We start from the raw sequence: 12,950 nt of genomic DNA, 5'->3' as shown, positions 1-12,950 counted from the left end.
GCCCGCTTTAAATGTTCCTTCAATTGTCTCAATGTCTCATCCCTGGTCATCAAATCCTGTGCCATCGCCTCAACCGCTGTCTCTCCCGGAATAAACTTGCTCAAAGTTGGTGGGGCACGCCCATACACTACTTCAAAAGGAGAACATTTCGCTGCAGCCTGATAACTGGTATTGTTCCAGTATTCTGCCCACGGTAAAATCGACTTCCAACTCTTAGGTTGCTCAGAACAAAAGCACCTCAGATACCCTTCAAGAATCCTATTTACCACTTCTGTTTGGCCATCTGTTTTCGGGTGGTAGGCCGTGCTCATTTTGAGCTGAGTACCTTGCATTTTAAAGAGCTCTCTCCAAAAAAACACTGAGAAAGAGAGGATCGTTGTCACTTACTATTGACATAGGAATCCCATGTAACATGACTATCTCGTGTGAAGACCTTTGCTACCGTGCGAGCTGAATACAGGTGCTTTAAGGCTATGAAGTGGCCATACTTGCTCAACCTATCCACCACTACCAAGATCGCGTGAAAACCTTGAGATTTGGGCAACTTAACAATGAAATCAAGACTAACCTCTTCCCATATCGCCTGCAGGATCGGCAGAGGCTATAGTAAACCTTGGGGCGATGCAGCCATATACTTATGTTGCTGGAAAATCACACATTCCGCCACGAACTACGTTACCATCTTCTTCATCCCCAACCAATATAGTGACTGGGTATCCTTCTATAGGTACGAAATACTCCAAAATGCCCCCAAGTGCTAGACACATGGAATTCTGCTAATAATTTTGGAATCCAGGTGGACTTAGCCGCCAAAACTAGCCTCCCTTTGTAATGTAGTCGGCCCTTTTCCAAGTGTTTCATCCTCCTTCACTTCCTTCTGTTAGAATCTTTTTATTTTATTAATTATATTTCTTCCTTATTTAGGAGATTATAATTATCAGTTATGATTATATCCCTGAAATATAGGGATTCTGTTAGGTTCCTTTACTCAAGGACCGTAACAGATGGAAACCCACTCACACACTCTCACCAGAAAAGAAGCAATGGTATGAATATAATTGTATTATTATGTAAAGTATAGATGAACAGAAATAACAAGTGAGTATCCCCACCCAAGGAAGCCTCCCTTCCTCCACTGGAACAACGATCCAGTCTCTACCCAAAAGGCACAAAATATCTGATATCCCTTCCCTCTATTCTCTTTGTTTATTTATACTCTCTCCTCTAACGAACTGGTCTCTCTCTTCTAACCGACTAATCTTTTCCTTCTAACAGACTTTTAATTGTCTAACATATTCTTTCTTTAGGAGCTATTATTATATTTCCTAAAATAGCTTTCTAGCATTGTATATATGGATTTGTAATCTCAGCATAATATAAAATACTTTTTATCCTAAATACTGAGACCTTCAATATGTCTTGGAAGTCATGCCAATAAGGTTTTGACATAACCTGCAGCTCCATCTCGTCCCTACCCCCTTCTCCCTTTCGTGATAGAGCGTCTGCGACTTTATTTGAGCTTCCCGTTTTGTAAACTATCTCAAAATCGTAGCCCGTAAGTTTGGCTATCCAATTCTGCTGACTGTAAGTCGTAATCCTCTCTTCCAAAAGGTATTTTAGACTACGCTGATCAGTATGCACCATAAATCTTCTACCCAACAAATACGGCCTCCAATGCTGGATGGCCATCACCAACGCCATTAACTCATTCTCGTAAATGGACTTGCTTAAAGTCCGTTCCGACAAAGCCTTACTAAAGAATGCAATAGTCTTCCGGTTCTACATCAACATAGCTCCTACACCACCTCCAGATGCGTCACACTCCAAGTGAAATTCCTGAGTAAAATCAGGGAGTATTAAAACCGACATAGATGTAATAGCAACCTTCAGTGCAGCCATGGCCGTCCTGGCCTTCTTCGACCATTCAAACTCCCCCCTCTTCAATAACTCTGTTAATGGTTTAGCCAATTCCCCGTATTTCCGCATGAATCTTCAATAATAACCAGTCAAGCCCAGGAACCCCCTTAAAGCCTTCAAATTTTTAGGTTCATCCAATTCCACCACCGCTTTGATCTTTTCTTGGTCCATCTCGACACCTTTCTCAGAAATCTGATGGCCTAGATATTGAATTTGTGTGTTCCCGACCTCACTTTTTTTGATTCGCGACCCAATAATGCTTCTCCAGTCGCTGCAACACCAACTTTAAATGCTCAACATGGGCTGCCCACGTTGGACTGTAGACGAGTATATCGTCAAAACAAACGAGCACCCACTTCCTCAGATAAGGCGCCATCAACTCGTTCATGGAACTTTGAAATGTCGCCAGTGCATTTGTCAGCCCAAAGGCCATTACCAGGAACTCGAACTGGCCTTGATGAGTCCGGAAGGCCGTTTTCTGGATATCCTCTGCCCCCATTCGTATCTGGTGATAGCCCGCTTTTAGGTCCAGCTTTGAGAAGTACTTTGCCCCCTTAAGTTCGTCCAACAATTCTTCATTTACGGGTATCGGAAATTTATCCGGAACTGTAGCCTTGTTCAGAGTCCTGTAATCTACACAAAACCTCCAACTTCCATCCTTCTTCTTCACCAGAATAACAGGGCTTGAGTATGGACTCTGATTGGGTCGGATAATGCCCACCCTCAACATATCCTTCACTTGTTTTTCTATTTCATCCTTCATGAGGTATGGGTATCTGTATGGGCGAACATTTATAGGGCTTTCCCCTTCCTTCAGTACTATTCTATGCTCCAGACTACGTTGGGGAAGCAGTCCTTCTCTCTCCTGGAACACTCGGTAGTGGAACTGCAACACTGCTCTGAGTTCCACTTTTTGCTGTTCGGTCAAATCTCCCATCACATCACCGCTTGCCTCCTGCTCCACTACCCCCAGCTCCCAAACTAATATCCATGAGTTAGCATCCACCATTTTCAACAAGGCTTTTGGCTCCACCAGCTGGCGTGATAAAGCTGGATCCCCCTTTATTACTACCTTATCACCACCCACGACATACTTCATGGACATCTCTCTCCAATTCAACACGACCTCTCTTAGTTTGGCCAGGCATGCAATGCCCAGGATGACATCTACTCCTCCTAGCTCAAACACGTAAAATTCCTCCTCGACGGTGGTATTCCCAAAACGTATCCCCACTCTCTCGCAACGTCCGCTTGTTGTTCTTCTGTGTCCACCACCGAGGCTCACGGCGTATGGAGACGTCTCTAACAATGATAGCTTCAATTCTTCCACCACCCTCCGGCTGATGAAATTGTGGCTGGCCCCACTGTTAATGAGGACCACCACCCTCCGTTCTCTGATTACTCCTGTCAGTTTCATGGTGTTTGGAGGTGTCAGCCCCTCCGCCGAACACGCCGATAGCTCCATGGGTTTCGCCTCCTCGACTGTGTATTCGGTCGACTTTTCCTCCTCATCCTCTGCCAGCAATAAAACTCTGAAGCTCTTCTCGGAACACCGATGGCCAGGAGCAAAAAGACCCTCGCATTGGAAACATCTACCTTTTGCCCTCCTTTTCAAGTACTCCCGGTAAGGTAAGTTTCTTACCATTCTTCCTCTACCTTCGCCTCCCGCTATAGTGTTTCCCCTCGCATTAGAGTTACTGGCCGTTGACTACCCGTCCCGTCTGGTCGCTCCTCCTCCTTCTGCCCCACTGGACCTGTTTACGAAGTTACGATCCCCATCTCCCCTAACGATCGTCGAAGTGGCTCGCACTTTTACCGGGTTCACCCTACCTCCGTTCCATACTACACTGTGTGCTCAGTGGATCGCGTCTTCCACATCTCTTGCGATCCTTATCGCGGTCATCAAATCTTGCAGATCTTGGTTTCGTACTTGGCCTTTTATTTCTTCGCGTAACCTAGCTAGGAAAAAACCCAAGATCAATTCCTCCGACAACCCCTCGGTCTGACCCAATAGTATCTCAAAACTCATAACAAAATCCTCCACCGCACCCTCCTGTCTCAGTGTCGCCATTTGTTCATACACGGTTCCCCTGAACCCGCCTCCGAAACGATTAATCAACCCCGCCTTTAGTCCCAACCAAGAACGGTTCTTGGTTTTTTCCCTCCAATACTTGAACCAATAACTAGCGCTCCCCTCTATGCTAATGTAGGCTAGATCCATTTATCTTCTTCGGCCACCTTCTGGATGTCGAAGAACCGTTGGGCCCGGTTGATCCAACTATGAGGTTCCTCTCCTTCAAACGACGGTAGTTCGACCCTTTTCCTCCAATTTTGGGGAATTCCCCCATTGTCGCGCCTTTTCTGATTATCGTTCACAGAGCTGCTACTTCCTTCAGAGCCACCCCCTGATTATTCGTACCTCCACCCATCAACTTCATCATCAATTGCAAATCGCGTCGGATGGCGGCCGTCTCCTCCTTAATTCCCTCAACTGTAATCTCCAAATTGTCTAATCTTCCCTCCATCTGGCAGTTCATCACTGATTCTTCTCCTCTTTGGATCCGGCAGGTCGGATCAAATGATAGGTTCTTAATCAAAAACCTATGAGAAACACACTCCAAACTCACACGCAACCCACAAGTATACTGAATAGCCTCTGTTATTCAATAGCAATCAATGGATACAGAAAGTAGAGAGCTTAACCTCCCCCGATCAGGACAAACAAGTTCCACATCGACTAGAGATAAGGCCAATTTATAATATATAAGTGAGGTGCTTCACCTTACAAGTCGGTTTTGTAAGGTTGAGTTAGGTCTAAAGCCCACTTTCTAATAAGAAGGAAGACTATTAGACTTGCATGCTATTAGTAGGATATTAAGTGTACTACTAGAAGTGGCGGATGAAACAAGTTATGTGTAGGGATGTCAAAAATACTTGTGCCCTTGAGTATTTGAGCATAAAATCCATGACGTCTAATTGGTAATGGATATTTTAGAGCTCATTTATAAACAGTTCAGGTGTAACTATCATACTACCTTTACCCCGTGTATCATTTACCTGCAAGAAATAAAAATAAAAATTTAATTGATATTTTATTAAGTTAAATTTATTTAAAATTAAAATCTAATTTGCATTTTATTAGGTTAAATTTAATTAAAATTAAAATTTAATTTATATTGCTTTTGTAATTTTATTTAGATTTTATTTTAAAAATTTATGAACGAACACATTCATGTTTTAAAAATCCCATGGATATGTTTTAGTAGAAAATAGGGTTGACTTTATTATTCTCAATCGTAAAAAAATACATTCTCATATGTCTTATTTGTAATAATCTAATTCTCCTAAAAAGGGAAATAGGGAAACTAGGAAAACAAAATAAAATAGAATATTATATATCTATTTTCTCTAATTAGGAAGATTCTAAAGATATCTTCTCTAATTACAACACTCCCTCTCAAGTTGATAAATGAATATCAATCATTCTCAACTTGCTTACAAGATCTTGAAATCTTCCCGGCAGAAGCCCTTTTGTAAAAATATTTGCAATTTGAAGTTTTGTAGGAACATGAGTTGTAATCACAAAGCCTCTGTCAAGATTATCTTTGATGAAATGTCTGTCAACCTCAATGTGTTTGGTTCTGTCATGCTGTACTGGATTATGGGCTATGCTCATGGCAGACTTATTATCATAGTGTAGTTGCACCGGGTTCTCCACTTTGACTTTAAGATCATCCAAAATGATTGTCATCTACAGTCCTTCACACATTCCTTGAGCAAGAGCTCGAAATTCAGCTTCTACACTAGAACGAGATACTTTATCTTGCTTTTTGCTTCTCCATGTTACCAGACTATCTCCAAGAAATACACAATACCCAGAAGTAGATTTTCTGTCAGTAATAGAACCTGCATAGTCAGCATCAATATATATCTTCATAATCAATGTGTCTTCCCTTTTGAATAATAACCCCTTTCCTAGACTTGACTTCAAGTATTGGAGAATTTTGTCAACTACTTGCATGTGTCTTTCTCTTGGATCATGCATAAATTGGCTCACTACACTAACTGCATAAGAAATGTATGGTCACGATCTGCTTCAGAGAGAAAGCATTGGAGGATGACAGGATTAACCACAAACCTATGAAGTTTGTGAGATTTAATGGCAGGTTCAACCTGCTGCTTCCAAAGAACATAATTGGTGTCATCATGTTATTCCTCAACTGAGTGCGAGAAAAAGGGGTTAGGGGATGAATGAGAAGATGTCATAAACACATAACCAGATCAAGAACCTACTCTTGATACCATATTAGAAATAGTAGTACAGTGAAGTATTGATCTGTATTGCAGAAAAATGCTGAGTACAATTGTCCAACATAAAACAGAAGCACATGAGTCTATATTAAATAAACTTTGAACCAGAAGGAGAAACGCAGCAGGTATGGACAGTTACCTAAACAAAGAAACTTCCGTAACTTACAAAGCAATTGTCCTTTGGAAGTTGCTCTTAGTTGGATATTAAATATAGTACGGAAAGTTGTTAGAAAATTCTAGAAATCTCTTGTAATTATTACTTTAGGATTTAAGTTCTCTGTATATAGAAGTGGATGTAATGTTTCAAATCAATTGAATAAAAATATTCTCTTTTATATTAATTTTTCTAGTGAAGCTTTGGCTTTTGTGGTGTAAAGTGAATAATACAATGCAAGACTTTATCTTTACTTCTTTTTCTGTCTTGTCTTTTCATCACTGTATCTAGGTTCCTAAAAGATTGTTACTAACAGAGGAGTACAATATGTAATTAGCATGATTTTTATTTAATAATATGTTGTTATTCCCTCTCATTTTTCAAGTCATTCCTATTATCTGTCATTGTCAATATGATTTCCTTTAATAATGTCTTTATTTGCTTTCAGGTGTTTCGCATTGTTTCCTTGTGGTTCAGTCTCTCCTCACAAAAAGAAGTTGTAAATAGCATGCTTAGCACAATTGATGAGGTATATAGTAAAACCTTTTCAATAAATCGTACTAATTTATATGGCATTTACCCAAATCTTAAGATTATTTTTGTTGGCTTTCTACGTTGGATCCATTTGAATCTGTTCGTAGGTTCAATCTTTCAAATTTATACCTTTAGTATATCAAATTGCCTCTAGAATGGGTAATACAAAGGATGGTCATGCACATCTCAATTTCCAGGTTCTGGCTTCTCCAAATCTATATGCATTAATTATTGCTCATGTATATTTTCTTATTTAATGTGGACATGGAAAATACAGTTTGCATTGGTTTCTCTTGTGAAGAAAATGGCCATCGATCATCCATATCATACGATACTTCAAGTAAGTAGTACCTTTATCCGTTATTAGGCAACGATTTACATGCTGATACGAATTTTTTTATTATTTTCAGAAGTAAAAAATTTTAGATTAAGGGAAAACATTAATGAGCATATCAAATTCTTTTGTGGCAATTTTTTGAATGTTTTACTAGAAATACATGCTTGTAAGAGTTATTGTCTGATGAAAAATATTTTCATATCTATTCTCTATTTAGCTTTTGGCTCTGGCTAACGGTGACCGTATCAAGGACAAACAGCGTAGTAAAAGTTCTTTCGTGGTTGATATTGACAAAAAGCTTGCAGCAGAAAATCTTCTAAATGAGCTGTCATCTTATCATGGAGCCATCATTCTACAAGTAACATCACTTTTTGTATTATATATTTTCCTTTATAGTTCCAATTAGCAATCAATTACCTTGAAACTATTTGTTACATATGTAGACGAAACAAATGGTGGAGATTTATATCAGACTTGCTGAGATGGAAACAAAGAGAGAGGTGAGATATTTTTATATATTTCGTATTTATAGGTTGGGTCAAGACAGGTTTGGCATTGTGTATAAGAGAAGGGATAAAAATAATAACTGAAAAATGATAGATATAAACCTCCTGTAGATGTTTTTTTTTTTCTTTTCCTGTAACTGATAAATACGCAAGGGTTGAGAGGAAAAGGGGCTGTTGGGTATTCTAAGGAAAATAGGATATTGGTGGAGAGTGAGGAGGACCTTCGAAAGTCCATCAAGTGTGTTATTCCTGATTCTACTACATTGGTAGAAACATTGTTCCTAATAAAGTTTACCAACAAGTTGTCTTGGAGTTTTTCTGTAAACTAATTGTGTCGATCACGTATCCATTCTTTTTGAAGCTATTTCTATCATTGGCTTGCGGAGTAACCTGAAAATATTAAGTTTTACAGCCTTCTGATTGGATTATTTATGCAGGATACCAATAAAAAGGTGACACTACCTAGGGACTTGCGTAGTCTCCCGATGCTAGAACTTGTAAGTAGCTTGCTAAATTTATGTGATAATGAAGCTTTTTGGTTGATGAAATGCTAAATGGTGGTATTTTGGGGATAACTGTCAGATCCATGCTGCTCATTATGTTACTTTTGGGATTTTAACAAAAATATTTCCAAATATACCGAAGTTCTATCTTTTGCATAAAATTAAAATTCTATTACATTTGAAAAATAATTGAAATGCTGTGACGTGTATTGGAGGGTAAACAACATATATACTTTACATAGCAAATTATAAATATTTTGTCAAACCAAAATATTAATTGGATATAAGAGGTGGTGAAAAAAATAAGTATAAAGCTATGCATGAAAGAAAAAACAGAAAAACAGATTGGGAAAAATAGAGATTCGCTATCAAATTGGACAAATGCCGTATAGGTGGTCATGACGTGGCATGCTGATAGTATACTTATAATTGATGTGACAGTAAAAACTTGATTGTGAAGTAAAAACCTGGTGACCGGCCTGGTGGTCGGCCACTCACTTAGAAAATTGCAACAAACACTATGAATTACAAAATTTTTGTATACTAGTTAGTGACACAAGCACCCTTTTATACAACGAATCTGCAGAGATAGTTGACACAATAACTAATTCCTAAGTAACATTAAAGAAATATAAGAAAACATCTTCAATTTGCTGGACTACTTCAGCAAGTGCCCGACAAATGAAAAAGATTCGAAGGCATAAACTCAGAATATTTAGAAACTTCAAATATGAAGTTATATTTTAAAATGAAAACAGATATGCTCAGGCATCACTATACTAGCTACAAGACCAACCAGGTTGGCACTCTAGTATGTAACAATGCAGCATATCTAAATATTATTAAAAATATATATATAGAAGCAAAACAACAAAGTTGGCTGTCAAACCAAACCCAATAAACAAATCTAAAATTAGGAAGACCAGAACGGTCTCTTAAAAGGTCTACCAGAATGGTCTTTGGTAGAATTTGTGTCTGCTTGTGCTTGTGTATACACTTCCTGTTAAATTTTAGTTGTATATATTTACATGGGCAATTGTGCATACATTGTCAACAGCTAAACTTTAAAAGTTGCATGTACTTCGGACATTTAGGTACCTGTAGTGACAGCTACAATATCAATTGATCATAGTTGTCAGTACCATGAAGGCACTTTTCCTTACTTCAAAGGACTAGCAGATTCAGTTATGTAAGTATCAAACATTTATAGCATATAGACAGAATTTTATTAGGATGCAAAATTTGATGCATCTATCTACTTTTTGCTGGTTTGTGTTCAGGATAATGAATGGTATAAATGCTCCAAAAGTGGTTGAATGCTTTGGTTCTGATGGCTGCAAATATCGACAACTAGCAAAATCTGGAAATGATGACCTAAGACAGGATGCTGTATGAATTCTTTTAACTTATGCCTAATCATTTGTAATCTTTCTTGCATCTATTACTGAAGTTGTATTTATTTGTCCATGTTTAGAATAAAATTCACATATAAAGTTTATTAGACAAATTTTTGTATCAAAACACTACTTTTTGTTAATTGTAATGTTAAATTAAAGCTTTAAATACATTTTTTGTTCTGGTGTAGTCATGTGATATATATGAAACAGCCCTAATTTTGCCTTTGGAGGGGAAACGTTTTGGCATATTGCTTACATAACGGATTAAAACCAAAATTTAAAAATCATGGATACCACACCAAATTTTAGATAGAGAAACAGTTGAAAATAAGAATGATTTTATTATTCTCAATCATATCAAATTACATTCTCCTTTGCTCTATTTGTAACAATATAATATTCTAAAATAGGGAAATAGGGAAACAAAATAATCTAGAAGATTACACATCTATTTTCTCTAATTAGGAAGATTCTATAGATATCTTCTTTAATTAAGAAGATATTTCTTCTAATTACAACACTCCTCTTCAAGTTGGTAATGAATATCAATCATTCCCAACTTATTACCAACTTACCTACAAGATCTTGAAATCTACCCAGAAGGACCCTTTTGTAAAAATATTTGTTATTTGAAATTTTGTAGGAACATGAGTTGTAATCACAAAGCCTCTGTCAAGATTATCTTTGATAAAATGTCTGTCAATGTCAATGTGTTTGGTCCTTTCATACTGTACTAGATTATGAGCTATGCTCATGGCAAACTTATTATCACAGTATAGTTGCACAGGGTTATCCACCTTGACTTTAAGATCATCAAAAATGATTTTCATCCAGAGTCCTTCACACATTCCTTGAGCAAGAGCTTAAAATTCAGCTTCTACACTAGAACCAGATACTTTGTCTTGCTTTTTGCTTCTCCATGTTACCATACTGTCTCCCAGAAATACACAATACCCAAAAGTAGATTTGTTGTTAGTAATAGAACCTACGTAGTCAGCATCAGTATATATTTTCATAGTCAATGTGTCTTCCTTTTTGAATAATAGTCCTTTTCCTGGACTTGATTTCAAGTATTGGAGAATTTTGTCAACTGCTTGCATGTGTCTCTCTCTTGGATCATGCATAAATTGGCTCACTACACTAACTACATAAGCAATGTCTGGTCTTGTGTGTGATAGATAGATCAATTTTCCTACCAATCTCTGATATTGGGCCTTCTCTACAGGAGGACTTTCCTCACTTTTAATTCTATGATTTTGTTCCATAGGAACGGTTGATGTTCTACATCCCAACTTTACTGTTTCTTTGAGGAGATCCAATATATATTTCCTTTGGAAGATAAGATTCCTTTCTTGGAGTAAGCAACCTCTATTCCAAGAAAATATTTGTTTTTCTAGATCTTTCATTTCACATTGGTCAGCCAATTTATCTTTTAACGCCAATTTTTCTGTTTCATCATCTCTTGCAATAATCATATCATCCACATAAATAAGCGATAGAGTGAGTTTACTTGTAGAAGAGTACTTTATGAATAGATTATGATCTCCTTGGCTTTGTCTGTATCCCAAGGAAACCATTGCTTTTGTAAATCTTACAAACCATGCTCTAGGGGATTGCTTAAGACCATACAATGCTTTCTTCAGGAGGCATAACTTTTTTCTTTCATTTTTCACTTCAAAACTTGGGGGAATCTCCATGTACACTTCCTCTTCTAGATTTCCATGAAGAAAGGCATTCTTTACATCCAACTGGTGTAAGTCCGATAGGATACAGGGGAGAGGGCATAATGGGTATTGGGTTTAGGTTAGAAGGCAAAGGAATAGTATAAATAGGACTCTATTATATTGTCAGAGGGGAGTTAGTCAATTGTATACTTTGTAGAGACCGGTTTCGAACCTGGTGAGAGGGGTTAGGCCCTCGAGTTACACTTCTTACTTCGTGATTGTTACTGTGAATAAGATACCCATTGTTTCATTCTTTCTGTCTTGTGTGAGTACATATCAGTGGTGAGGGTGACGGTTAGGATCTTATCATAAAGATTCCTAACAAAGTCCCATCCAAAATGAGCAACCAAAGCGAGAATAACTTGAACTGTATTCATCTTTGCCATTGGGGTAAATGTCTCCTCATAGTCAATCCCATATGTTTGGGTATATCCTTTTGCCACCAATCTAGTTTTATATCTTTCTATCGTTCCATCTACCTTATGTTTCACTTTGAATATCCATCTACACCCTATTGTCTTTTTGTCTCTTGGCTTATCAACAATCTCCCAAGTTGAATTTCTTTCTAATGCATTCATCTCTTCTTTCATGGCTTGATTCCAATGTTCAAGTTTCATGGCCTCCTAGATTGAGGTGGGAATTTTTGTGGCATCAATGGCAGCAATAAAACTTCTATGCTTATCAGAGAGATTGTTAGTGCTAACATACTGAAAAATAGGATATTTAGCGCATGATTTTCTTTCCTTTCTCAATACAATGGGTAAATCATCGGTAATACTTACCTCCTCCTCACTGATATCTTCAGGGATTCTCACCTCTGGATTAGAAAAGTTTTCTTCCTCGAGAGTCGAAGTGGGTTGTTTTCTTCTTTCATATTTTTTGCCAAAAAATTGTCTTTTTCCTCCTCTTCCGCACTGTGGACTATGGTATCATTTCTCAGATCTTGGGAATCTTGCAAAGACAAACATGGTAATGACAAGAAGGGAGTTCATCCACTTCAAGTGCTTTCTCCCCCTGAAGTGGTGGACTGACATAAAAGGATTGTGTTTCATGAAAGGTGACATCCGTGGTGATAAAGACACAACGACTCTGAGGATGATAACATTTGTACGCTTTTTTATTAGAAGGATACTCAATAAAGACACATTTAAGAGCTTTGGGATCTAATTTACCACGATTAGGATGATGAGAGTGAATAAAAACAACACATCCAAAGACTCGACTAGTTAGACTCGTTAGTAAGGTAGAAGAAGGAACAAAAGACAATAGAGACTCTATAAGATTAATGTCATTTAAGATACGAGTGGGTAACCTGTTGAATAGATATGTGGCAATTAACAGTTTCTCTCAGTATTGGAACAGACATTTGAAAAAGAAGAGCTCTAGTTACTTCAAAAAGATGACGATTCTTTCTTTCTGCAACAGGTCCATAATCTAACTACAAAAGAACTTAAAAATAAATTATTGGTAGTTTCAAAATCATTGTAGCAATGAGGAGAAAATGATATCACATAATACTCCACATTTCCCAAGTAAATCATCCAGAGGAAAGTAACTATGAAGCAAT

General features: G+C 37.7%; 1 protein-coding gene across 5 annotated transcripts in view; it reads left to right on the top strand.

The window, feature by feature from the left end:
- The window catches only part of LOC106761920 (serine/threonine-protein kinase ATM), an 86,724-nt gene that overhangs the window by 69,875 nt on the left and 3,899 nt on the right, over positions 1-12,950 (top strand). For 4 of the 5 annotated variants that reach the window (XM_022780539.1, XM_014645543.2, XM_014645542.2 and 1 more), the window contains 8 exons: positions 6,831-6,911; positions 7,024-7,113; positions 7,194-7,256; positions 7,471-7,611; positions 7,697-7,753; positions 8,197-8,256; positions 9,357-9,451; positions 9,543-9,651. In XM_022780539.1, the coding sequence (XP_022636260.1) occupies positions 6,831-6,911; positions 7,024-7,113; positions 7,194-7,256; positions 7,471-7,611; positions 7,697-7,753; positions 8,197-8,256; positions 9,357-9,451; positions 9,543-9,651 (696 nt within the window). The remainder of the gene's footprint in view (positions 1-6,830; positions 6,912-7,023; positions 7,114-7,193; positions 7,257-7,470; positions 7,612-7,696; positions 7,754-8,196; positions 8,257-9,356; positions 9,452-9,542; positions 9,652-12,950) is intronic. The other variant, XM_022780538.1, reaches the window with a different exon arrangement.

Source organism: Vigna radiata, chromosome 5 (assembly GCF_000741045.1).
Source record: "Vigna radiata var. radiata cultivar VC1973A chromosome 5, Vradiata_ver6, whole genome shotgun sequence".
Lineage (NCBI taxonomy): Eukaryota > Viridiplantae > Streptophyta > Magnoliopsida > Fabales > Fabaceae > Vigna > Vigna radiata.
Note: the sequence above shows the minus strand (reverse complement) of the source record. Positions and strands in the feature narration are given on the sequence as shown.